The sequence below is a fragment of the Chiloscyllium plagiosum genome, chromosome 2 (assembly GCF_004010195.1).
Source record: "Chiloscyllium plagiosum isolate BGI_BamShark_2017 chromosome 2, ASM401019v2, whole genome shotgun sequence".
Taxonomy (NCBI): Eukaryota; Metazoa; Chordata; class Chondrichthyes; order Orectolobiformes; family Hemiscylliidae; genus Chiloscyllium; species Chiloscyllium plagiosum.
Window position 1 is genome coordinate 82,760,489 of NC_057711.1, and position 26,915 is coordinate 82,787,403.

The 26,915-nt window shown below is 39.6% G+C and overlaps 1 protein-coding gene across 5 annotated transcripts in view; it reads left to right on the top strand.

Moving 5' to 3' along the window:
- Positions 1-26,915, top strand: part of LOC122561322 (solute carrier family 28 member 3-like) — a 196,365-nt gene that overhangs the window by 6,405 nt on the left and 163,045 nt on the right. For 4 of the 5 annotated variants that reach the window (XR_006314992.1, XM_043713019.1, XM_043713029.1 and 1 more), the window contains exons 3-5: positions 9,202-9,282; positions 13,388-13,488; positions 22,807-22,996. Coding sequence is in view for 4 of the 5 variants with exons in the window: in XM_043713019.1 (XP_043568954.1) it covers positions 9,202-9,282; positions 13,388-13,488; positions 22,807-22,996 (372 nt within the window). In the remaining variant the exon portion in view is untranslated. Of the gene's footprint in view, positions 1-8,176; positions 8,208-9,201; positions 9,283-13,387; positions 13,489-22,806; positions 22,997-26,915 lie in introns of those variants that run through there. The other variant, XM_043713038.1, reaches the window with a different exon arrangement.

The window sequence follows — 26,915 nt, forward strand, 5'->3', positions numbered from 1 at the left end:
AGGACCTACAAACAAATCAATGGAACATCTGTGGGATCACCAAAATCAGGGTTCCTAGCAGAAGCAGGAATACAGAGACTCGAACAAACAGCCCTCACAAGTATCCAACCCAAACTGGGTCTGCTGCGTGGATGACACCTTCGTGATTACAAAACAGAACAAATTAGAAGAAACCTACAACACCATCAACAATATCCTTACTGGTATAAAATTTACAAAGAGGAGTAGAATGACAACAGATTCCCATTCCTAAAAGTTACAGTAGAACGAACAGTTAATGGAGAACTTAAAACCAGTGTCTACAGAAAAACAACACATACAGATCAAATACTTAACTACAGGAGCAATCACCCCAAACACACAAACATCGCTTCAATAAGCCACGACACACTCCAGGGACTACAAACAGCTGAAGAAAAATATCTATACAGCATATTCAGGAAGAACAGGTACTCAATAAACAGAGTCTGATGATTCCCCAGAAACAAACCCAAGCAAGCAGACACAATGCAACCAAAAACTATATAGCATTAACTTACATAAAAGACATATCAGAAATGACTTCCAGACTACTCAGACCCTTTGGCATCATAGTAGCCCACAAACCTACCAACAGACTTAAACAGTGGCTAATGAACTTAAAGGACCCTATACAACAACTAGCAAAACAAATGTTTTAAAAAATACCATGCAAAGACTGTAACAAACACTGCATCAGACAAACAAGCAGAAGACTAGCCACCAGGATACATGAACACCAACTAGTAACCAAAGGACATGACCCACTATCACTAGTGTCCTTATATACAGACAAGGAAGGACACCACTTTGACTGGGACAACACATCCATCATAGGACAAGCTAAACAGAGACACGTCTGGCATTCTAAATGGAACTCCATCAATAAAGACATCGATATGGACCCCCATCTAGCATTCTCTGAGGGGGAAAAAGAAACTGGAAATGATATCACCTGCCTTAAGAAATCAAAACACTTAAATAGAAAGTGGGATGTAACACCAGTGCTTCATCGGAGGCTCACTGATGATGTTAGGTGAAAGTGAGTACTGCAGATGCTGGAGATTAGAGTCAAGATTAGAGTGATGCTGGAAAATCACAGCAGATCATGCAGCATCCGAGGAGCAGGAAAATCGACGTTTCGGGCAGGAGCTCTTCTTCAGGAATGAGGGGCATTCCTGATGAAGGGCTTCTGACCGAAACATTGATTTTCCTGCTCCTTGTATGCTGTCTGACCTGCTGTGCTTTTCCAGCACTATTCTAATTTTGTCACTGATGATGTTACCCGGTATGGTGACGAATATCTGAAAACAAACCTTTCAGCTCGGCGAGCAAACTTAGAATAAGATTCTCTTTTATTCTTGACTAGAACTTCAATATCTTTGTAAAGGAGTAAGGCAAAAGATGCAAAATTCCAGACCAATTAGCCTAACCATGGTCATGAGTAAGATCCTGAAGTCAATTGTGAAGGATGAGATTTCTGAATGCTTGGTAAAATAGGGCAAAGTCAGTGTAGTTTCATCAATGGGATGTCCTGCCTTACAAATTGCTAGAATTCTTTGAGGAACTAATGAGCATGTTAGACCAAGGAGAGCCAACGGATATAATCTATCTGGACTTCAAGAAGGCCTTTGACAAGGTGCCGCACAGAAGGCTACTGAGTAAGATAAGGGCTCATGGAATTAGAGGGAAGGTGCTCGCATGGATAGAAGCTTGACTGTCTGGCAGAAATAAGAGTTGGAAGAAAGATCTTTCTCAGGATGGCAGCTGGTGACAAGTGGTGTTTCGTAAGGCTCAGTGTTCGGATCACAACTTTTCACTTTATACATTTAGCGATCTCGATGAAGGAACTGAGAGCATTCTGAGTAAGTTTGCACATGATACACAGGTAGAAGGACAGGTTAATATTGAGGAGGTGGGAAAGCTGCAGAACGATTTGGACAGGTTAGGTGAGTAGGCAAAGAAATGACAGATGGAGTACAACGTAGGAGAGTGTGAGATCATGTACTTTGGTAGTAAGAATAGAGACATGGACTATTTTGTAAATGGGGAGAAAATTCAGAAGTCTAAAGTGTAAAGAGACTTGAGAGTTCTAGTCCATGATTCTCTCAAGGTAAGCTTGCAGGTTGAGTTAGTAGTTAGGAAGGCAAATACATTGATGGCATTTATTTTGAGAGAACTTGAATATAAAAGTAGGGCTGTGCTCTATAGGGCTCTGGTCAGATCACATTTGGAGTAGTGTGTGCTGTTTTGGGCCCCATATCTCAGGAAGGATGTACTCGCCCTGGAGCATGTTCAGAGGAGATTCACAAGAATGGTCCCAGGAATGAAATGCTTATCATACGAGGAACGTTTGAGGGCACTGGTTTTATACTCGATGGAGTTTAGAAGGATGAGGGGGGATCTAATTGAAACTTACAGAATACTGAATAGCCTGGACAGAGTGGATGTTGGGAAGATGTTTCCATTGGTAGGGGAGACTAGGACCCGAGGGCACAGCCTTATTGGAAAGGGAAGATAAGAACGAGATAAGGAGAAACTTCTTCAGCCAGAGAGTGACGAATGTATGGGATTCATTGCCACAGAAGGCTGTGGCGGCCCCAGGTCATTGAGTATGATGGAGATAGGTTCTTGATTGTCAAGGGGATCAAGGGTTACATGGAGAAAGCGGAAGAATGGGGTTGAGAAATTAATCAGCCATGATTGAATGGCAGTGCGGACTCGATGGGCTGAACGGCCTATTTCCTGCTCCTATGTCTTATGGTCATCCATTGTTCGTTAATCTTGCCAAGCCTTACCCTTCACTCTAACAGTAACATAATACCTTTTGAAGTCTATTCATCACAACCTTGAAAGCCTCCCACTTCTCAAATGTTGTTTTACCTGCAACCGGTCTTTTCAATCAACTTTTGAAAGTTCTTGTTTCATACCAATTAAATTTACCTTACTCCAGTTTAAAACTTCAACTTTTGTGGAAGGCTTATCCTTTTCCATAACCATTTTTAAACTAATAGAATTATGATCGCTAGACCCAAAGTGTTCCCCTACCTTTACTCAGTCATTAGCCCTGTGTTAGTGCTCAAAAGATCCGTTTTTGCTCCTCCTATAGGAGGAGTGTCCACATATTAATAAAGAAAATTGTCCTGAACTCATTTGATAAATTTTTCACCATCTAAATCTTTGACTGGGGCTCTACCATTGTGTTAATGTTTGGAAAATTAAAAGCCCCCGTTATTACAACCTTATTATGCTTACATATTTCTGAGATCTCACTACATAATTGTTTCTCAATTTTCCTCTGACTATTTGGGAGTCTATAAGTGCAATCCTATCAAGGTGATCTTTCCTTTTCTTATTTCTAATTTCTACCCATATATTTTCACTGGACAATTTTTCAGAAATATCTTCAGCGGCAGTATATTCTTTGATCAAAATGCCTCTACTGCTCCTCTCTTGCCTCCTTTTCTATCCTTCTAAAACCTGGAACATTGAGCTGCCAGACCTTTCTATCTCTCAGGAGAAAGTGAGGACTGCAGATGCTGGAGATCAGAGCTGAAAATGTATGGCTGGAAAAGCGCAGCAGGTCTATCTCTCAGCCAAGTTTCTGTAATAGCTGTGACATCCCAATTCCATATTTCCAAACATGCCCTAAGTTCATCAGCCTTATCTGCAAGACTCCTTGCATTGAACTAAATGCAATTTAATTCTTTAGAGTTACTAAATGTACTGAATCTTTCTTGTCTTTCTTTTCAAATTAACTTACTCTGTTCACATTCAGAACCTTCCTCCTCAATCTTTCTATTTGCATTGCAACTTAGAATTCCAGCACCCCAACTTTAGCAGTATAAAATCTCCCTTGATGGAACCAGCAAATCTCCCTGTGAAGATATTGGCCCTTTATAGTTCAGGATAAACCCTATCTTTTTGAACATGTCTTTTCTGACCCAGAAGAAATTCCAATTGTCCAAAAACCTGAATCCCGACACAATAGCACCACTACTTCAGTCATTGATTTATTTCCTTTATCCTTTTGTTCCTTCCCTTGTTCAAGTTTGGCTTTGGGAGTACACCAGAGATTACTACTTTTAAGGTTATATTTTTTAATCTTGTACCTAACCTCTTAAATTCACTCTGTAAAGCTTTAATATTTTCCCTAAAATTGAATTGAATTCATTGTCATGTGTACCGAGGCACAGTGAAAAGCTTTGTCTTGCGAGCAATACAGGCAGATCACATGGTTAAGTAGCATAGATAGTAAATAATAGGTAAGCAGCAGCAAAAACAAAAACACAGGTACAGGCAAATGTTAAGAGTTTGAGAGTCCATTCAGTATTCTAACAGCAGTAGGGTAGAAACTGTTACGAAGCTGGCTGGTGCGTGTGTTCAGGCTTCTGTACCTTCTCCCTGATGGTAGTGGTTGTCAAAAAGCATTGCCAGGATGGGATGGACCTTTGAGAATGCTGGCGGGCTTTCCTTGACAGCGGGCCTGATAGATGGATTCTATAAATGGGAGGTTGGCCTTTGTGATTGTCCGGGCTGAGTTCACCACTCTCTGATCTTAAATGGCACGGTTGCCATACTATCAGTGATACATCCAGACAGAATGCTCTTGATGGTGCACCTATAAAAGTTGGCAAGAGTATTCGCCGTCATGCCAAATTTCCTCAGCTGCCTGACGAAGAAGAGATGTTGGGCCTTTGTAACCAGTGCATCTACATGAAGAGTCCAAGAAAGCTTGTTGTGGATGACCACTCCCAGGAGCTTGACACTCTCCACTCGTTCCACCTCTGTGCTGTTAATGTGGTGGGGGGCATGAGTAACAAGAAAGTCAATAATGAGTTCCTTGGTTTTGCTGCTATTGAGAGCTAGGTTGTTCTTGGTGTACCATTTTTCCAGGTCTTCCACCACCCGTCTGTAGTCTGTTTTGTTGCCATCTGAGATTTGACCGACGATGGTGGTGTCATCAGCGTATTTGTAAATGGCATTAGTCTGGTATTTGGTGACTTAGTCATGGTTATACAGTGAGTGCAGAAGGGGGCTGAGTTTGCACCTCTGGGGGGAGCTCCAGTGTTGTGTTAGTGAGGGTGAAATATTGTCCCCAATCTTCACTGTGATCTGTGGGTCAGGAAATTGAGGATCCAGTTGCAGATTGGGGCTTCGTCTGAGATCACTAAGTTTAGTAATCAGTCTCGAGGGGATAATAGTGTTGAAGGCCAAACTGTAGTCAACAAGTAGGATTCTTATGTAGCTATTCTTGGTGTCAAGATATTCTTGGGAGGAGTGAAGGGCAAGTGATATGGCATCTGATGTGGATCTGTTGGTCCGATAGGCAAATTGGAGTGGGTCAAGAGTTTTGGGGTGGCTGGAGGTGATTAATGCCATGACCAGCCTTTCAAAGCACTTCATGACCACTGAAGTTAGGGCCACTCGGCAGTAGTCATTGAGACATGCTGCATGAGCCTTCTTAGGCACAGAAATGATGTTGGCCCTCTTGAAACAGGCAGGGACAGTGACCTGCTGCTGGGAGAGGTTGAAGATGTCCGAGAAGACCTCTGCCAGTTGGTCTGCGCATGCTGTGAGTGCATGGCCTGGTACTCGCCTGGTCCCATCACTTTCCTTGGATTCACACGAAGGAAAACTAATCTGACCTCTGATGCAGTGACTGTTGGGATAAGTTTGTCAGGACTTGTTGAAATGGGTGTTACCTCTCCGCCAAAATTCTGCTCAAAGCAAGCATAGAAAGCGTTGAGACAATCTGGGAGGAATCTGTCATAAAACATTATTTCTACCAACATTTCCAATGAGTTCCAGCTTCTCAATCTTGCCTTTAATAATATGCTTGAATAGTTTAGAGACATCCTTAATGCTAGCAACATAACATCCTACATCCAAATCCCATGTTTCCAAACATGCCCTGAGTTCATCAGCCTTATCTGCAAGATGCCTTGCATTGAAATAAATGCAATTTAGCTCTTTAAAGTTATTATGTACTCTGAATCTCTCTTGTCTTTCTTTTCTAATTAACTTGCTCTGCTGCAGAATCTCTTGTCTGTGCCCGTCAGGAGAGTACGCTGTAACAATTATTCTATTTAAATTGTGTCAAATGCTATCTAACATAACAATGATTTCTGGTTTCCAATAAATGAGTGGTCCTTTTATTTCCCTCAGGGAGAATATCGCTTTCAACAATACCAAACACTGAATATCTATTCATAGAAGAATAAACAGTGAAGACTTTTGAACTAACTACTTACCTTTCCTGTCAGTCAGTCACCCATCTATGACTGATCCTGCTGTGGAATCACTTTTCTAAGTCTACTAGCCATCTCACACTGTACCTTGTATCTACCTTAATAACATTAAGCCTAAAAAACCAACTTTCAATAACACCTTGTGTATAAAATAAACTACCTTTCATTGCCAACAGAAAGTAATGTTAAAATGCAAAAACAAAACAATATCAAACATATAAAGTTTAAATAAAATTGACCACTTAGCTGATTAACTGAATTAAAATGACACCTCTTCAAAAAATTCCTCAAATATATAAAAAAACTTCTCCAAAGCCAACCACGTGTAGGACTCTCCAAAATGAAACCACAATTCCATATTTAAAAAACAAAACTTTGGGCTTTTCAAAAAAAACTCTTGCATAGTAAAAAGAAGACTTCCTTTAAAAGGGTCTTTTTTTTTAAAGCTTCTAAATTTAGAATAAAAAAAAATTCAACCATTGACTGTAGGTCTTTGAAAATCTCGTAAAGAAAGTCAGTTTAAAAAGAAATCATGAATTTTTTGTTTTGTTTCTTAATGTTAAAGAAACAAAATGAATAAACATCTTATTAATGAAATATAATTGTAGTAACTGTCATAATTCTATAATAAATTTTTAAGCCTGCAATCCCAGGAGCAGCTGCAAGATCCATGCTATTGCGGCAAGTGGTCTTGGGTAAATTGTAACTAGATCTTCAACTTTCTCACCTGAATGCTCCTCCATTTAAGTATATTTGCTCCAAATTGGAACTTATTTCTTTTCTTAGTTAATCTAAATGCTATGAAATTGTGATAAATTTTCATTTGTTTTCACTTCATCCACTTGAGTCATTTCATACTTGAAATCCACAAGTCTTCTTTAATAATTTAAAAACTTGTAAGACAATAGGTGAGGCTAAGAGGAACAAAAAGAGACTTGTGCGTATGGGAAGACAATCTTCCTTTGGTACTGAATGTATATTTTGTGCTTGTCTTCAATGATGAGCAAGATGTTGCCTAAGTCAAAATTAAAGAGCATGTAGTTGAGATACCGTTCAACCTAAAAATAGAGGTACCCGTACAACTGGCAGTGAGTACTTAAAGGTGGCTGAAGACCAGAAGTTCTGAAAATTAATTACTGAAAACACACAGATCTGAAAATTCTTTCTGCGATGTGTCACAACCCTAATGGGAAGGGTGTGCTTGAAGTCAAAAACCAAATTTCTTCAAGCCGTCACAAATGTATAAATAACCAGTTAATCACTATATTGTTGAATTTGCTTGCTGTGACCACCATTTAAGAGAAAAGAAACACAGCCAGGTTCATTAATAAATATAGAAACAAAACTTATTCTCTATAAGCAAACTTATTCTTTTTAACAGTAGAAAAACAGGGTTAATTGGTAATTCGCAAACTTAACCAAACCTCCTTGAAATCCCAATGCGCACATTCATGCACAAATAGAACACATATGCAGACAAGACAGAAATCTGCAAAAATGTGGGTGTGAAACATAGGCAGAAAGGAACAATTTCTGTGGCTCAAGAGTTGAGAATGAAGTGCCTTTAGGTTCTTTAGGTTTTTGGTATCAACCATGGTGAACCTTGGTTTTGTAGCCTGTCAGTAGGACATGTTTTTTTTTTAGATTAGATTACTTTACAGTGTGGAAACAGGCCCTTCGGCCCAACAAGTCCACACCGACCCGCCGAAGCGCAAACCACCCATACCCCTACATTTACCCCTTACCTAACACTACGGACAATTTAACATGGCCAATTCACCTAACCTGCACATCTTTGGACTGTGGGAGGAAACCGGAGCACCCGGAGGAAACCCACGCAGACACGGGGAGAACGTGCAAACTCCACACAGTCAGTCACCTGAGGCGGGAATTGAACCCGGGTCTCTGGCGCTGCGAGGCAGCAGTGCTAACCACTGAGTGAGTTGAATTGCTTTTCGAGGTTTTGAGTGTTATTTATCTTCAAGACGGTGAGAGAGAGACCTATTTGGGCTGTAGATGTTTCCTAGAACTCTGACTGCAACTGCTGTCTTTCAGTTCTGTGGCAAACTGCAGCTTGACCCTGAAATAGGTTAACTTGACTAGATATACACTCATCAGGAGATAAGGGAAAGACAAAAAAAAATTTAAATATAGACCAGTTAGCTTAATGTCTGATATTGGGAAAATGTTAATGTCTGTTCCAAAAGATGTACTTTAGGAATGCTTAATATGATCCAGCATAGTCAGCATGGCTTCATAAGGGGAAATCATGCCTAACAAATTTACTAGAAATTTTAAGAAGATCACAAGTCGAATAGACAAAGGAAGTAGGATCTTCAGAGGATGCTTGATAAGGTACCACACATTTGGCTACTTAATAAGATAAGACCTGACTATGTTGAAAGACGTAAATTAGCATGGATAGAGGATTGGCTAACTAATGAAGACGAGTTGGATTAAAGGAGCCATTTTCAGAATGGCAAACTGTAACTACTGATGTGCCACAGGGACCAGTGCTGAGGCCAAAAATATTTACAACATATACTAATGACTTCGATGAGGAAAACAAATCTACTATAGCTATGTTTGCAGATGATGCAAATAGGTGGGTAGTCAATTGGTGAGGAATTGAATTGATTGTCACGTATACTGAGGCACAGTGATATGGTATATGGCATATTCAAGGCAGAGATAGATTTTTAATCAGTAAAGGTATCAATGGTTTGGGGAAAAGACAGGAAAGTAGAGTCAAGGATTATCAGATCAGCCATGATTTCATTGAAGGTGGAATATACTTCGTGAGCTGAAATGGCTACTTCTGATCCTATGTCTTTTGTTTTTATGATGTAATGTAAGTATATTTACTTTTATCTCATGATTAAACATGTATTTCAACACAAATTGATATTATTAATTTTTAAAATGTTATCAGTGACCTCCAGTCAGAGACGACTTTAGAAGTGGAGCCAACACAGCAAGCACCTGAAGATGAATCACCCTCTAAATTTAAAAGGTATGAAACTTGCATGTAAAGATAAAAAATTTTCACATTTTTCTCTATGTTTAACTTTGGAAATAGTAGTAAGTTTAAGTGCATTTGTAGGTAACTGAACAATAAGTCGAGGACAGATATGTCACAAATTGATCCTAATGGCCCTGATAATAACATTAAGAAAAATGCTTATCACAGGATTACTGAAATAATAATTATTAAGCAAATATTTGTTCATCTTCCCTTCAAATTTCTGCTTTCTGGAACAAGATTTCAAGACTTTATCATCTCATGCGTAACCTCCTGAGTAAGCATCTTGATCCCCTTTCTTCCCTTGCAACTTTATTTTGACTATTCCTGTTTTTTTTTCATTTTCAGCAACCTTAAACTTTGCTAATTCTTGACACAGTGGCCCACCTGGTGCATAACATACTCTGAGATGTTTCACCACAATGGTATACGTTGACGCACCTACTTTATCCATTTCTCTATTCACTTATGCACTTCATTGGACTGAAGTTCAGGGTTGAGTTTGTGAACATTCATTTACCTTCTAAATGTCTTCCTCAAACTCGTATCCTTTCTAGTTCATGATCCTTTTATTGCATTCCAAATCAAAATATATTTGTTTGCATTTATTCTTGGAATTTATTTTATCACTGTCTGTAATGCATTCTACATTGGTCATAGATCAGAGACTGAATTACATTTACACAGAATAGATGACAGAAAAATACCAACCAGTTCATTTTAATGTTTAAACTACACTCTGACTTTAAGACCATAAGAAATAAGAAGTCCACTTGGCTCCTCAAGTTTTTTCTACCATTCAATAGGATCGTGGCTGATCCAACGTTCCTTACATCCACTCCACTGCCAGTACCTGTAATCTTTGAATCCCTTAATGATCAAGAATATAACTCAAGCTTAAATAAAAGCAAGGACTTTGCCCCCGCAGCTGTCTGTAGCAAGGAGTTCCAAATCCTCAGAAGAAATTCCTCCTCCTCTCAGTCTTAAATTGACATCCCTTAATTGTGAGATATGTCCTCCCAGCATTTACATGTTTCAATTAGGTCACCATTCATTCTTTTAAATTCAAATGAGTAGAGTTCTCATCTATAGTATAGCTCAAACCCTACAACCCTGGCAAAAAGATTCACAATGATGTTGTCAGGATTGTAGGGTCTGAGTTAGAGGGAGGGGCTGAAGAAGCTAGGGTTATTTTTTTCCTGGAGCATCGGAGACTGAGGGGTGACCTTACAGAAGTTCATAAAATCATGAGGGGCATGGCTAGGGTGTATAGTCCGGTCTTTTCCCTGGTGTAGGGGAGTTGAAAACTAGAAGGTATAGATTTAGGGTGAGAGGGGAAAGATTAACAAGGGACCTAAGGGGCAACGTTTTCACTCAGGATAGGGCTGAGGCTGGTATAATTAAAACATTTAAAAGGTATCTGGGTGGGTATACGCAAAGAAAGGGTTTCTCCTAGCAAGTGGGACTAGATTAATGTAAAATATCTAGTCAGCATGGTTGGGTTGGACCGAACGGTCTATTTCTGTCTTGTACATCTCTGTGACTCTAATCCCTTTAAACCTTTGCACATAAGACAATTTCAAGGTACTGGGGATCATCCTAGTGAACTTTTCCTGAACTGCCTCCAATTGAATAATATGTTTTCTAAGATAAGGGATCCAAAACTGCTAACAATACACCAGATGTGGTCTCACCAGCACCTTGTAAAGTTGCAGTAAGACTTCTGGATTCCAGCATTTCAAACATTTGACATAAGGGCTAAAATTCCATGAGCCTTCCTGATTACCTGATGCACATGTGTGCTAGCCTTTTGTGTTTCATGCACAAGGACCTCTAAGTCCCTTGGTGTTGCAGTTTTTTCTTTGTTTAAATAAGTGTTTTCCCTTACAAAATACAAATTTCATGATTCCTACCTTATAATCCATTTGCCAGCTTTCTTAACTTATCAATATCTCTCTGTAAACGGTTTGTATTCCCCTTGTCACCTAACTTGCCACCTATTTTTTGTGCAGTCTACAAATTTGGCTGTAATAAATTTATTTCTGTCCTCCAACTTGTTTATATATATTGTAAACAGTTGTGGTCCCAGCACTGATTCCCTCCTTTTTTGTCTCACACTTAACGACACCATTCTCCTGTTTATACTTACTTATCTTCACCTTAACTGAATCTGTATTGATCATCTCAGTCACTGTTTACAGTAGCGGATTTCTTATTCTTCCTGTTCTCCAGGGAAGAAAATTTCTTCAGAATTCTCAATTTGTTTTCATTGTGAGTATCTTGTAATGATTCTGGTTTAGTTTCCTTGTAAGTGGAAAACCCCTGTGTCTACTTTGTCAAAACCTTTATAATACTTTTAAAGATACGTTCACTTATTTCTCCGCCTTTTTCAAGAGAAAAGAAACTCAACTAGCTGAATTTTCCCAGCATTTTAAATGATGTGGACATTGGCAAGAAACCTGGAAGAAGCGGGTGAGTTTGACAGGAAGAAGATACCAGATATTCATTTGCATAACATCTTGTTATTAGTTAATCACATCTCTTTTGATATACAATTTTCATTTCTCCAATTCCCCAGATAGAAGCTAGACAGTTGCAGTGCTAAATATGTAAGTTACCAGTAGTAACCTGGTGACTCCAGCTCATCACTTGTTACCCTGGCCATCCATCTTGAGCCCCTGTCACCAGTATCTCAGGGCATGCTCCAGGGGCAAGGACCACACACACACACACCCTCTCCACTAGGAATCTGGTCCCTGTTGGCAAAGTGAGATGCCAATTTCCCTCTGACATGTCTGGGGCTATAGACAGGAACTAGACTGTCAGTACTTGACTAGGTCGTGATTGCGTTTCAAAATGACAATGGTGCTAGGAATTCTGGGAGATCCTGGAAGTTGCCAATACGCTGCCCATGTTGAAAGGGAGAATATGACGATAGGGTGTCATAGAGGCATGGTATATGAGACAAGATTGGAAAGATAGCATCAGAAATTTGTTAGAACTCATGGAGACAAGCCCTCCATGAAACTCGCCAAAATTGACACATTGCTGATTTCTGGTAAAATACAGCCCAACCTGTTTATCCTTTCCTAATAACTATAATTCCTCAGTTCTGTTGTCATCCTTGTAAATATTTATTTATCATCATTGCTAATGCATTTATGTCCTTTTCATAGTATATAGATCAAGACTTATCAACTTCTTCTCTCAGGTTTCTGCAAGGCCTACAGATTCTGCATAACTTGGTCTGTTAATATACTGTTTTGATCATGTTTTCCAACTGCTGTCAACCTTGTGGTCTGTCTTAAGTTTGGACCAGTATTCTGGATGTATGCAAATGACTTAATGGCAAATAATGTGATTAAAAACAACATTTTAATAAATCATTCGCAAACAATTATAAACAATAAAATATAAGATAACATTATTAGAAAGAGTATACCGTGTGAGTATATAGAAAGAGAAACCACTTTATTATAGTACAAATGCTTTTTTTTAAACTTAAAAGGCTTTTGCCTGAGGCAGTATATGTTAGCTATAATCAAATTGGCCCTAAAACCCTTCAACTTAGACTTTTTGGAGCCTGTGTTTTTTACGACTTCTCTGAAAGAAAAACAAGGACAACATAACAAGGACAACATAGCCTTATTAAAGGAGCAGCATTGTCACAAGTGTAAATTACACATTTTGAACCAGACAATCCAGCACTGATCCTTGGGATCCACTTCCTACCTTCTGTCTCTTTGAAGGACTATACTTTACTATTATTTTTGATGCCAAAATGAAAACTAATGAATCAGGTTCAATCAAATGAATGGTACTTTTTATCAGTCTAGTGACATAATGGAAATGTTCATGCATGAACGTATTCTTACACAATGTTCACATCTCACCAACCATACATTAACACACTTAAACATACACCCATGTATAATCAAATGCATACATAAATATTTACAAACATTCAATATACCTTAGTTGCCGTGCAAATATTATTGCAACTCTCAACACACTTACTGCAAGAGACATTTAATGTCTGTCAATAACAAGATCCTATAAATCTTTCTACAATTGAACCAATGTTTTGTCTGTTCAGCCTCCTCAGAACTTGTGGAATGAAATATCAACAGGTGCAAGAATTCTATTCAAAGCACAAAACTATTATTCATCGTGTAATTCTGATCATCTTCCTGACAGGTAGTGTTTATGATATGTTAATAACTGAAAACATGATTAATTACATATTAAAATTTAATATGTGTACAAAATGTATTGTATACAAACATTATTTGTGTAATATCTTTACATGTGTTCTTCTAAGGGGAAACATTCCTATGTAAACAATTATAATGAAAAAAAAACTGGAATGTAAGGATTTGTTTATAACAATTATTGCTTTGAAAAAAAGGCATTTTGTTTCCCCCAATAATAACTGAAGTTACATGTTTAAATACGGATAATACTTTCAGGGGTTTTCATCATCTCCATATTTTCAACTTCCTGGGAAATCAGAGCATTCACTGCAGAAGCACTGATTGTTTACTTTCAATCTTTTGTGGACTGATTGGCAAACTCAATTTGAGGACTTACAAGATTGTCAGGTTAGGTCTGTTTTCCCACTTAGCAGAAAGAACCTGGACCCTGGAATAACAGACGTTCTGCCATTTGACATTGTTCATTTTTGGCCAGTTCCGTCAAACCTTCATATGTAGCAGCAAGAAGGTATAGTAAGGCTGTGTTAACGACAATGCCACGGTGCCACGGCACGGTGGCACAGTGGTTAGCACTGCTGCCTCACAGCGCCTGAGACCCGGGTTCAATTCCCGCCTCAGGCGACTGACTGTGTGGAGTTTGCACGTTCTCCCCGTGTCTGCATGGGTTTCCTCCGGGTGCACCGGTTTCTTCCCACAGTCCAAAGATGTGCAGGTCAGGTGAATTGGCCATGCTAAAATTGCCCATAGTGTTAGGTAAGGGGTAAGTGTAGGGGTATGGGTGGGTTGCGCTTCGGCGGGTCGGTGTGGACTTGTTGGGCCGAAGGGCCTGTTTCCACACTGTAATGTAATCTAATCTAAAAAAAAGTGTATCTATCATAGGTTTGTCACTGAATTCAGAAGCTTAAATTCTAAAACACTGCTTCCAGTGTATGTACTCTGGCCCTCAGCTAGTAAGTAGAAAGGATTCCTTAACAAACCAATAAAACATGCATTCAGGCACTAGGGAAGGCAATCTGCAGATATACATTAAATTGTTTTGACTGTTTATAGTAACTAGGCTGAAAAATTATTTGTTTATTGACTGAGTGACAGATCTGCATTTGAAAAGACACAACAAAATTACTATTGTGATTTGGAATTGGCATTTCCATTTCATTCTATGGTGAAATAAAACTCTTAGCCACTCTTACGCAAGATATATTGGCCTTGGAGAGAGTGCAATGTAGGTTTACAAAAATTACCCCTGAACTGCAGGGGGTTAAGTTATAAAGATTGATTATACAAATATGCTTGTTTCAGTAGAATTTAGAAAGTTAAGGGTTATCTGAACGAAGTCTTTAAGATAACAATGGGAAAAGATGGTAAATAAAGATAAACTATTTCCACTGCTTAGAGATTCTATAATAGGGAGCACAATCTAAAAATGAGGATCAGACCATTCAGGAAAGATGTTAGTAAGCACCTCTTCACCCAGAGTAATAGAGGTTTGGACAAAGCTTCCGCAAAAATGGCAGTTGTTGCTAGATTGTTCGTAATTTTAAATCTGTGAGATGGATAAAGCTTTGAAAAGGTATTAAGGGATATGGGCCAAAGGCAGGTAGATGGAGTTAGGCCACCAATCAGCCCTGATCTCATTGTATGGCAGAACAGGCTCAAGGGACTAAATGGTCTATTTCTGCTCCTGTATTCCAGTGTTTCTTATTGATTGCCATCTTTTATTCTTCTTCAAACTCTGCTCATCATCTTTTGTGAACTGTGCAGCTGTTTCACTTAATCCCATTCTTAGATCTTGCTCAAGGCAAACATTTTGGAAAGTGCACCATGAGATCACAGTTTTAGAGACTTGACTGAGAACAAGCTGCTGATCTTCTCTTGACCAATGAAATTTACTGAAACTATTAATTCAGAATTCCAGTAGTTTAATGTATACTCAGATGAATGAAGCTCATTGTGCTTTCAGTCTGAAACTCTGCTGGTCTAATGTGTTAACAGTCATAAAAAGTTGGTGGTGAAAATTTAACAATTATCTGAATGGGAGGGTTCATAAAAATGAATAAAATATGAAATAAAGATTTTGCAATCAGTCGTTCAGCCATGAGTGCTGAATGGATAATCCATCACTGCTCCCTCCAGTATCATAAATACTAGTCTTCATTGAATTTGATTTGATCCATTTGATATCAAGGAATGCTGAGTACACTGAATGCAGCAAGGCAGTAGGCCCCAGCGCCATTATGCTTGAGGTGCTGGAGACTTGTGCTGCAGGAAGAGCTGTACCTCGAGCTAAACCTTGTGGTGTAGCTACAACTGGCATCTCTATGAAATTCTGGAGGATCTTCCAGCATATCCAGTCCTCAAAAAAAAAATCATAAACCAATTAGTTGCTGACCCATCAGCCAATTGTAGTCATTTCACAAGTGATGAGAGGTAAACAGTGGCACTTCCTCATTAATAAATGCTCACTAATGTTCTATTTGAACTAGGACCAATAACCTCCAGACTCATTCAGCCTTTGCCCAAATTTGGAAAAAGATTTAAAATCCAGAAGTGAAGTAAGATGAATGCCTTTGTCATCAAGTCAGCATTTGATTGATTTGTGGCAGGTACTTCTAGTAAAACTGAACTTCTGTGAATGATGTCATATGCTGGATGAAGTCTTATCTAGCATGGAGGAAACTGGTTTTGATTGCTAGAGGCTATTTATCTCAGTTTCAGGATCCCATTACATGAGTTCCTCAAAGTGATATCCTTAGACTGACCTGTTCAGCTGCCTTATCAGCGACCTTCCTGTCCATCGGAAGATCTGAAAAAGGATATTTTCTGACAATTATACAGTTTCATTTGCAACTCCTTATGCTGCAAACATGGATACATTTGTGCTTATGCTAATAAGTGCCAGTTGACATTTTTGTCAGGTATGTATCTCCTTTTGACATTCAGCAGCATTACTATTGTATCCTGTCATATGCATCCTGAGTTTGCCGTTGTCCAGGAACTTAACTGAAGCAGCCTATTAAATATTGTGGCTACAAGATTAGATCAGAGGCTGTGTACTTAACAATGACTAGCTTGTCTCTTGACTTCCTGATCTACAAGGTTAGCAATGTGATGGAATACTCTCCATTTGCTGAGATGAGTATAATACCTATGAGCTCAACAACTACATAATAAAACAGCCTATATGATTGGCATTCCATTTTTGTTACTGTAAACATTCACTCTTTTAAAGGCAGGTACTCTGACTCGAGACAACATGAATGGATAGCAGCAGCACGGATACTTTGGGAGACTGAAAGCACTTTGGATTGACATAACTTTTTAGATTTGCGTGTAGACTACTGATGGCCACAATTACGTTGTTAGGGACTGTTAAGCTCTTAGTCAGTCATAAAAGAAAAGCCCTTGAATCTGAATTATTGAATTTAATAGACTCTGCATTCGCAAAACTAATTGTCAAACAATACTTGTTGTTCCTTGGAAAGACCCAGCCAAATAAAAGTTCAGAGCTTTGATAATTCCATCAGTTATTTGTCTGAGTCATTGAAGCAGTAAACACTCTTGTGCACAAGACCCTTTCCTGATTCTTTGTGGCCTAAGACAAAATTTCTAACTAGTTGTATGGAAGGCACTATATCCTGATGGGATATGTGTTATTTAGATGCTGCCTGATCCATAAGAAATAGGAAGAGAAGTAAGCTGTTTGACCTTTTGAACCTGCTCTTCCATTATTAGGATCACGGCTGATCTGACATGCCTTACATTCAGGTGCTGCTGCATTTTCTACTGATCAAGAATCCATCTCAGCCTTAAAGATGCACAAAGACTCTGCCCCCCATCTCTCTGTGGTAAGGAGTTCCACAGACTCTCAACTGTGTGACAGAAGAAATTCCTCCTCATCTCAGTCTTAAATTGGCTGGTGAGACTCTGCTATGCAGGAAAACACCATTTCTGCATTTACCCTGTCAAGCCCCTGATATTTCAATGAGATCACCACTCATTCTTTTAAACTTCAATGAGTAGAATCCAACCTATTTAACCTTCCCTCATAAGGCAATCCCTGCATACTGGGGATCATCCTAGAGAGCAAACTCTGAGTTGCCGATAATGAAATAAAATATTTTCTGAGATAAGGGAACCAGTACTCTCAATACTTCAAAGAACAAAGAACAAAGAAAATTTACAGCCCAGGAACAGGCCTTTCAGCCCTTCAAGCCTGAGCCAATCCAAATGTACTGTCGGTCAATTCCTAAACATTTGTAACCCTCTGCTCCCCACCTACTCATGCATCTGTCCAGATGCATCTTAAATGAATCTACCGTGCCTGTCTCTACCACCTCTGCTGGCAATGCGTTCCAAATGCCCACCACCCTGTGTGTGCAGTACTTGCTGCGTGTATCCCTTAAACTTTCCACCTCTCACCTTGAAAGCATGACCTCTGGTTATTGAATCCTTCACCCTGGGAAAAAGCTTGTTTCTGTCCACCCTGTCTATACCCTTCATGATTTTGTAAACCTCAATCAGGTCCCCCTCAATCTCCTTTTTTCTAGTGAAAATAAACCTAACCTGCTCAACCTCTCTTCATAGCTAGCACCTTGCATACCAGGCAACATCTTCGTAAACCTTCTCTGCACCCTCTCCAAAGCGTCCACATCCTTTTGGTAATGTGGCGACCAAAACTGTACACAATACTCTAAATGCGGCCGAACCAATGTCTTGTACAATTTTAACATGACTTGCCAGCTCTTACACTCAATACCCTATCCATTGAAGGCAAGCATACTATATGCCTTCTTGACCACTCTATCCACCAGTGCAGCAACCTTCAGGGTATCTCTCTGCCCATCAACTTTTCCCAAGGTTCTTCCATTCATTGTATAATTCGCTCTAGAATTAGGTTTGCCTAAATGCATCACCTCACATTTGTCTGGATTGAAAGCCATCTGCCACTTTTCCACCCAACTCTCCAGTCTATCTATATCCTCCTGTATTCTCTGACAGTCCCTTATGCTTTCTGCTACTCCGCTAATCTTTGTGTCATCTGCAAACTTGCTGATCATACCAACAATGCCTCTTCCAGATCATTTATGTATATAACAAACAGTGGCCCCAATACTGACCCCTGTGGAACACCATTGGTCACCTTTCTCAATTTCGAGAAACTCCCTTCAACTACTACTCTCTGTCTCCTGTTGCTCAACCAGTTCTTTATCCACCTCGCTAGAACACCCTGCACACCATGTGACTTCACTTTCTCCATTAGTCTACAATGGGGAACCTTATCAAATGCTTTACTGAAGTCCATGTATATGACATCAACAGCCCTTCCTTCATCTAACAACTTAATCACTTCCTCAAAGAACTGTATTAAGTTGGTAAGGCATGATCTCCCCCACACAAAAACATGTTACTTATCACGGAGAAGTTCATTCTTTTCTAAACATAAATAGATCCCATCTCTTAGTACCCTCACAGCAACATCCCCACCACCGACGTCCAGCTCACTGGTCTGCAGTTACCCAGAATATCCCTCCTACCCTTCTTGTACAGGGGGACAACATAAGCTACCCTCCAGTCCTCCGGCACCTCACCTGTATTTCAGGATGCCACAAAGATATCTGTCAGGGATTTTCCTGCTCCTTGGATGCTGCCTGAACTGCTGTGCTTTTCCAGCACCACTCTAATCCAGAATCTGATTTCCAGCGTCTGCAGTCATTGTTTTTACCCATCTGTCAGGGCCCCAGCTATTTCCTCTCTCTCCTCCTTCAGCAACCTGGGATAGATCCCATCCGGTCCTGGGGATTTGTCCACCTTAATAACCTCTAGCATACCCAACACATCTTTCCTACTTATGCCAACGTGATCCAGACTAATGAAACTTCTATCTCTAATCTCAAGATTCTTCATGTTCCTCTCCTCAGTGAACACTGATGCAAAGTAATCATTCAGAATCTCACCCATTCTCTCAGGTTCAGAACACAGCCTTCCTTCATTATCTTTTGTGGACCAATCCTTTCTCTACTTACCCACTTGCTTCTTATGTAAGAATAAAATGCTTTGGTATTTTCCTTAATTCTGCTTGCTAAGGCTTTTTCATGACCCCTTTTCATCCACTTGATTCTTTGTTTAAGACTTGTCCTTCTCTTCCGATATTCCTCCAGGGCCCGTTCTGTTCGTAGCTGCCTAGACCTTATGTACGCTTCCCTTTTCCTCTTGGCTAGTCGTACAATTTCTCCTGTCATCCACGGTTCATGAATCTTGCGCTTCCTATCCTTTGCCTTTAACGGGACATGCCTATCCTGCATTACTGCTCAGATATGGAATCACAGTTTCAGCAAGACTGCCTTACTGTTATATTCTAACTTGAAATAAGGACTAATCTCTATTAGCCTTTGTGTTCTCCTGGCTTCTCTAGCCGTTTCCTCTTCCTCCCAACATTTGCACCATATATAAGGATTCAAATATGGGACCTCATATTTAAACATTTCTCTAATTTTAGGAAATTCCTTCAAAAGGTTAAGTCTGGGTTCAAGATTCTACTGTTCATCAGACAGTGATATTCAAAATGTCTTCTCAAAATACAGTTAAATAGCAAAATCTACAGCCTCTGATTTTGATGTACTGTCACCAAATTTACAGATGACACAAAACTGTGGGAAGGCAAGCAGTGAGGATGATGCAAGGAATGTAAAAAGGGTTATCGATAGACTAAGTCAGCTAGCAAAAACCTGGCAGATAGAATATAATATGAATATGTGAGGTTGTGCACTTCGCAGAAGGAATATAAGGGTTAAGGATGTCTCAAAGTGGTTAAAGCATATTGTTAAAGGGGAGAGTGAGAAGCCACAAGTTGTTGTACATGTTAGTAGGAACAAAACAGTTAGGAAAAGAGCTAAGTTTTTGCAGAGTTCATTTAAGAGGTTTGGTAGGTTAAAAAGCAGAACCTGGAAGGTAATAATCTCTGGTTTACTCCGGGTGCCATATTCTAATGAGAATAGGAATAAAAAAAAGAAAGATAAATTAATGGCTGAAGAGATGCTGCAATTTGCAATTATTGGATCAGGATAGGCAGCATGGTGGCTCAGTGGTTAGCACTGCTGCCTCACAGCGCCAGGTCCCAGGTTCGATTCCAGCCTTGGATGACTGTTTGTGTGGAGTTTGCACATTCTCCCCGTGTCTGCATGGGTTTCCTCTGGATGGTCCGGTTTCCTCCCATATTCCAAAGATGTGCAGGTCAGGTGAATTGGCTATGCTAAATTGTCCATAGTTGTTAGGAGCATCTGTCGGGGGGGTGATTTACTCTTCGGAGGGTCAGTGTGGACTTGTTGGGCCGAAGGGCCTGTTTCCACACTGTAGGGAATCTAACCTAATCAATCTCTTCTGGGCAAACAAAAACCCTGCTGAAAAGGGATGGATTTCACTTAAATTGAAAAGGGACCAACATCCTGATGGGCAGATGTGCTAGTTCTATTTTGGGAGCCTTTAAGCTGGGAGAAGCAAGGTAGAAGGTTCCTAAGTAGCAGAAAAAATAAAAAGACAGATAAGAATGATTCTGAACCAGAAAAGAGCAAGTCCATTAGAAAAGGCAGATGAACAAGTCAGTGGTGCGTGTATGGAATGAGCTGCCAGAGATTGTGGTGGAGGCTGGTACAATTACAGCGTTTAAACAGTATCTGGATGGGTATATGAATAGGAAGGGTTTAAAGGGATATGAGTTGAGAGTATGTTGCTGGAAAAGCACAGCAGGTCAGGCAGCATCCGAGGAGCAGGAAAGTTGACATTTCTGGCCAGAGCCCTTCATCAGGAATGAAGGTGGGAGCCTCATGGTTGGAGAGATAAGTGGGGGCTGGGAGCCTCGGGGGTGGAGAGATAAATAAAAGTGATATGGGCCAAGTACTGGCAAATGAGACTAGATTAGTTTAGGATATCTGGTTGGCATGGATGAGTTGGACCAAAGGATCTGTTTCCGTGCTGTACATCTCTATGACTCTAAGAGAAAGAGGTAACTTTGAAGGATCTGACTGCATTTATTTCAATGCAAGGGGTCTTATTGGTAAGGCTGATGAATTCTGGGCATGTATGGGAATGTGGGACTCGGACATAATAGCTATGCACAGGCACAGTATATAGGTGGAGAGATAATGGCCTGTGCGCTTCCCTCCACTTCACCTGATGAAGGAGCAATGATTTCAAATAAACCTGGAGGACTATAACCTGGTGTCATGTGACTTCTGACTTTCTCCACCCTAGTCCAACACCAACACATCAACATCATGGTCACTCATTTAAGACAGAGGTGAAGAGGATGTTTTTCTGAGTGTTGAAAATTTGTGGAATTCTTTCCCACAGAATGTTGTGAGCCCTGAGTGCTAAATATATTTAAGGCTGGGATAGACAGATTTCTAATCATAAAGGGAATCCAGGGTTATGGGAATAAGATAGAAAAGTGGATTTGAGGATTATCAGATCATCCTTGATCTCATTGAAAGATGAAGTGGACCTGATGGGGCAAATAGCCTACTTCTGTACCTATGAGAAAGTGAGCACTGCAGAGCTGAAGATCAGAGTCAAAGAGTGTGGTGCTGGAAAAGTACAGCTGGTCAAGCAACATCTGAGGAGCAGGAGAATCGACATTTTGGGCATAAGTCCTTCCTGATGTGGGCTTGTGCCCAATACGTCGATTCTCCTGCTCCTCAGATGCTGCCTGACCGGCTGTGCTTTTCCCGCTCCATACTCTTCCATTTCTGTATCTATGTTTTACGGACTTTCCTTTTTTATTAAGTTATTTCTTACTTGATCAGCATGAAAGGTATAGTTACATCATCAACTAAGCGACATTGGTTTAGGCTGAACATGTGTTGCTGTCTACCATCTTTAGCAGAGTTTTTGACAATGTAGAAACTAGGAAAATCCCTGTAGATTTGATGCTAACCCCAAATTGTACTTTAGGATTTGTTGTTAGTGTAGTGAAATGTAACAGCTAATTTGCAAACACAGAGATTCCAAATTCCAACAACAAGATAAATAATTATATCAATTTTTCTGAAGTTTGTTAAGGCATAGTTGTTGGACAGGACATTGGGAGAATTCCTCCTTGCTTATTTCACTTTTAAAAGTGCAAATTAATCTTTTATTCCACCTGAAATAGATTAATGTCTCTCCTGAAAATTAGCAATTCACACAGTACAATGTTCCTTCGCTATTACATTATAATGTAAGAATGTCTGCTCAAGCATCTGAGTGGGACTTGAGTCCCTGGTGGAGTTGTATACATGAATTTAAGTATATTTCATTTATTTTGCAGGGTACTTTTGCATGGTGATTGCAGCATGTATTTTGAACTTTCAAAGAGCTCTTGGACTTCTTATTTTAACACTGATTGCCATTTTCTTTTACTTTTGGGATATGCTTATTGAGAAGTATGAAGATACAATTGCTGAGTTTATTTCTTTACATAGCAAATTCCTCGGACAACACTGGATTTTATTCAAAATGTGAGTAAAGCATGTATCTAGACATCTATATCAATTCAATTGAGTTTATTCTTTTTATACAATTTATGTATTTTTATGCTTAGTGTCAGTATTTCATTTTTAACTTTTTGTATAATATGCATCTAGTCTTCCCAAGGGCTTCATAGGCTGACGAAATGGTGAATTTGTCCACCATTTCTCAGTTGCAGGCAGTTAGGTGTTGCAGCCGCACGGGTCTGGCAAGGAGTGGTGATGGGCCTCATTGTAGTCCGGTGCCAGTGAACGCTCGCACGCTGACTTCGTAAATTCTAGTGGGATCAAGGATTGAGAACATGTGGATGTGGTCTTGACATTTGTGCCAATGTATTCATAATAAACATAGAATGTGTTCACAGCATTATGTTTTATAACATTAGTATAGCGGCTGTAATTTTGTCATGAATCATCTGGGTGATCCAAATTAAGGCTCTGTTGTTATGCACACGACTTCCTGACTCAGTATGAAGCTTGAGAGAGTCACCGTGATGATCTCCAGAAGTTATTTCTCTCTAATTCCTCTGATCAGATTCTTTGTCCTGCTTTACCACTCTTAAGCTAATTTGCCTGACCTGTCCATTTTCCTTTATTGAATGTTCCACAAAATTCCTTATAATTTTCAAATTTAATTAATAATGTGACCTATCCTTTCTTCCAAATCATTAATGAAAAGAAGCAGATCCACCATTGAACTCTGTGAATCCTACTCTCAAAGAGTTTCTGTTGGAACATTTAATTTAAAATCCTTTTGTACAATGTATCAAGAAGCTTTTTGAAAATCCAAGAGAGTGATCTGATGTTTAAAAGCAGAATAAAGTTTCACCTTTCCAGCCGTAGAAAATATGCCAAATTTTCCAGAGGAGAGCACCTCTTTCTATGTTTTTTATACTAAAAGTATTGTGGATATCTGCAATCAAGCAAGCTAACAAAAGCATGTGTTATGTTGATCCAAAAAGGAGAGAGATAATTAATTAGTTGAATGGTGCTTAAGATTCATCTGAAGTTATGTGATCAATACCATACATATATGATGTTCTGTAAAATTGACCCTCTGGAAAGACAAGTATTGATTATTTAAGACAATAGTGTAAGATGGTGTTGTAATGACTGTGTAAGATTGTGTAGAGGAGATGTGGATTGAATAAATATTCTAGAGATTTATTTCATTCATCTGCAAGGTGTGGCCAAACCAACTCGGCCTCAACCTTTCTGTGGCAGAGGATTCCACGAGCTCACTACTTTCTGGGTGAAGAGATTTCTCCCCATTTTAGTTCTAAATGGCCTCCCATGTGACTGTGACTCCTAGTTCTGGAGTTGCCAGTCATTGGGAACATCCTTCCTTCATTTGCCTTGTCTTGTCCTCTTAGAATTTTAAAGCTTTCTGTGAGATTCCCCTTAATTCTTCTCAACTCCAGTGAACATAGTCCTAGCTGATCCAGGATCTTGTCATATGTTAGTACTGTCATCACAGGAATCAGTCTGATAAATGTTTGTTACACTCCCTCCATAGCCACAACATACCGCTACAGATAAGGCAACAAACTGTACACACTACTGCTGGTCTGATCAAGACCCTGTACAGCTGAGCAAGGATATCTTTGCTCCTGTACTTGAATCCTCTTGCTATGAAAGCCAACATACTATTTGTCGCCTTTACTACCTGCTGCACCTGCATGCTTGCTTTCAGTAAATGGTGTACAACGACGCCCAATTCTTGTTGCATCTCCCCCTTTCCTAATCTACTACTATTCAGATAATAATCTCATCCTTGCTTTTGCTACCAAAGTGGATAACCTTATATTTATCCACTGTATACTTCATCTGCCATGCACGTCCCACCTACTCAACATGTCCAAACCACACTAAAGCATCTCTGTTCTCACAGTTCGCCCTCCCAACCAGTTTTATGTCATCTGCAAGTTGATAGTTCATTTAGTAACTAAGGTCCAAGCATTGGACTCTGTGGTTCACCACTAGCCATTGCCTGCCACTTGGAAGATTTATTCCTACTGTTTGTTTCCTGTCTGCTTTAACTTCTCTATCCATGTCTACCCCAATTTCTTGAGTGAGACATTATTGAAAGCCTTCTGAAAGTCCAAATAAGTCACATCAACTGCCTTTTCCTTATCAAGTCTACTAGGTACATCCGTGAAACATTCCAACACGTTTGTCAAGCATGATTTATCTTTCATGAGCTCATATTGACTCTGTCCAATTCTGTCACGGTTTTCAAGTACATTGATGTTAAATTTTTTGTATTGGACATTGGGATTTTCCTGAACAGAGATTGATATCCCATCACCAAGACATCCTTTATTTACATGTGCGCACCACACTGGCTGTGGCTAGCCAGCTCGACATTAGTCCCCTGAAATCATGAGACTCTGAATCCCCTGTTTATTTTTTTTTTCTTTTCTTTTCTTTTTCTTTTTTGTGTGATCAAAAACAGTGAAGGGGAGGGTAGGGACTAAATCAAAATAGAGTTGAAGGGAGAAATGATGCAAAACTCCCCTTTTTCTTTTTAATCCCCTGTTTATATCTATCAGCTAGGGCTCCCTGATTGGTCCAGGTTAACAACTGCATTCAAGGATCTTGTAATCAATAATAACCATTTGGTTCTGATCACTATACCCAAGTACCAATGTTGGGCTAACCAGTCTATAATTCTATTTTCCCTCTATCTCCTTTTTAAAATGATAGTGTTACATTAGCTATCTTCCAAACAATAAAATCTGTTCTAGAGTTAGTAGAATCTTGAAAAATGACCACTAATGCATCCACTGTTTCTGGGTCACATCCTTAAATACTCTGGGATGTTGATTATTAGCCTCTTGGAATTTGTTGGCCTTTAATCCCATCAATATCCCCAACACCATTTACCTACTAATACTGACTCTCTTTAGTTCTTTCCTTTAACTTGAGTTTATACTCCACAACATTTTTGAAATGTTGTTTGTGTTTTCATTTGTAAGGCAGAGCTAAAGTATGTATTGGGTTTGTTTGTCATCTCTTTGTTTCTGGTTATAACTTGCCATGTTTTTGATTACATTTGTCTTCATTAATCTTTACCTCTTCATGTATTGGTAGAAACTTTTACATTCAGTTCATACTTGCCTCATAATTTACTCTTGTACTATTTTCAAACCACAGCTCTTTCCCCACCCCCCACCCCCGCCGGCCGCAACAACCACCCCAATCCACACAATCAATCTCCCAATCCTCAGGTCTGCTGCTTTTTTGATCTGTTTTTATGCCCCTTTCCTGAAATCTGCCATCCAAGTAGTGTGGTTGGGGAGGGAGTTTCTGTATTTTGACACCGTAACAGTGAAGGAACAGTGGTATAATGCCAAGACAGGATGGTGTGTGTTTTGAAGGGGATCCTATAGATAGTGGTGTTCCCATGTATCTTCTACCCTCGTTCTTCTAGGTGGTGGAGGTCGTGGACTTGGAAGCTTCAGTCTAAGGAGCCTTGGTGAAATGTTGCAGTGCATCTTGGGGGCACACTACCCCCACTATGTGTCAGTCATGGAGGGAGTGAATGTTGAATGTCCCAAAGGAAGAGGGATTGCTTTGTCCTTGATGGCTTTTTAAATATTATTGGAGTTGCACCCATCCATGAAACTGGAGCATTTTCTGTCATCCTTGTGATTTGTGTCTTGCAGATGGTGCATAGGCTTTAAGGACTCAGGAGGTGAAATGCCTACTGCAAAATTTCCAACCTTTCTCTTGTAGCTACAGAATTCCAATAGCTGGTCCAGTTCAGATTTTGGTCAATGGAGATTCTGAAGAAATTGATGGTGGGGAATTCAGTGATGTTATTGCCATTGAATGTTACGGGGATATAGACTTTTATATCTACCTTCCCTTGTCTATCAAGTTTATTGATAGCTATCGATATCAATAA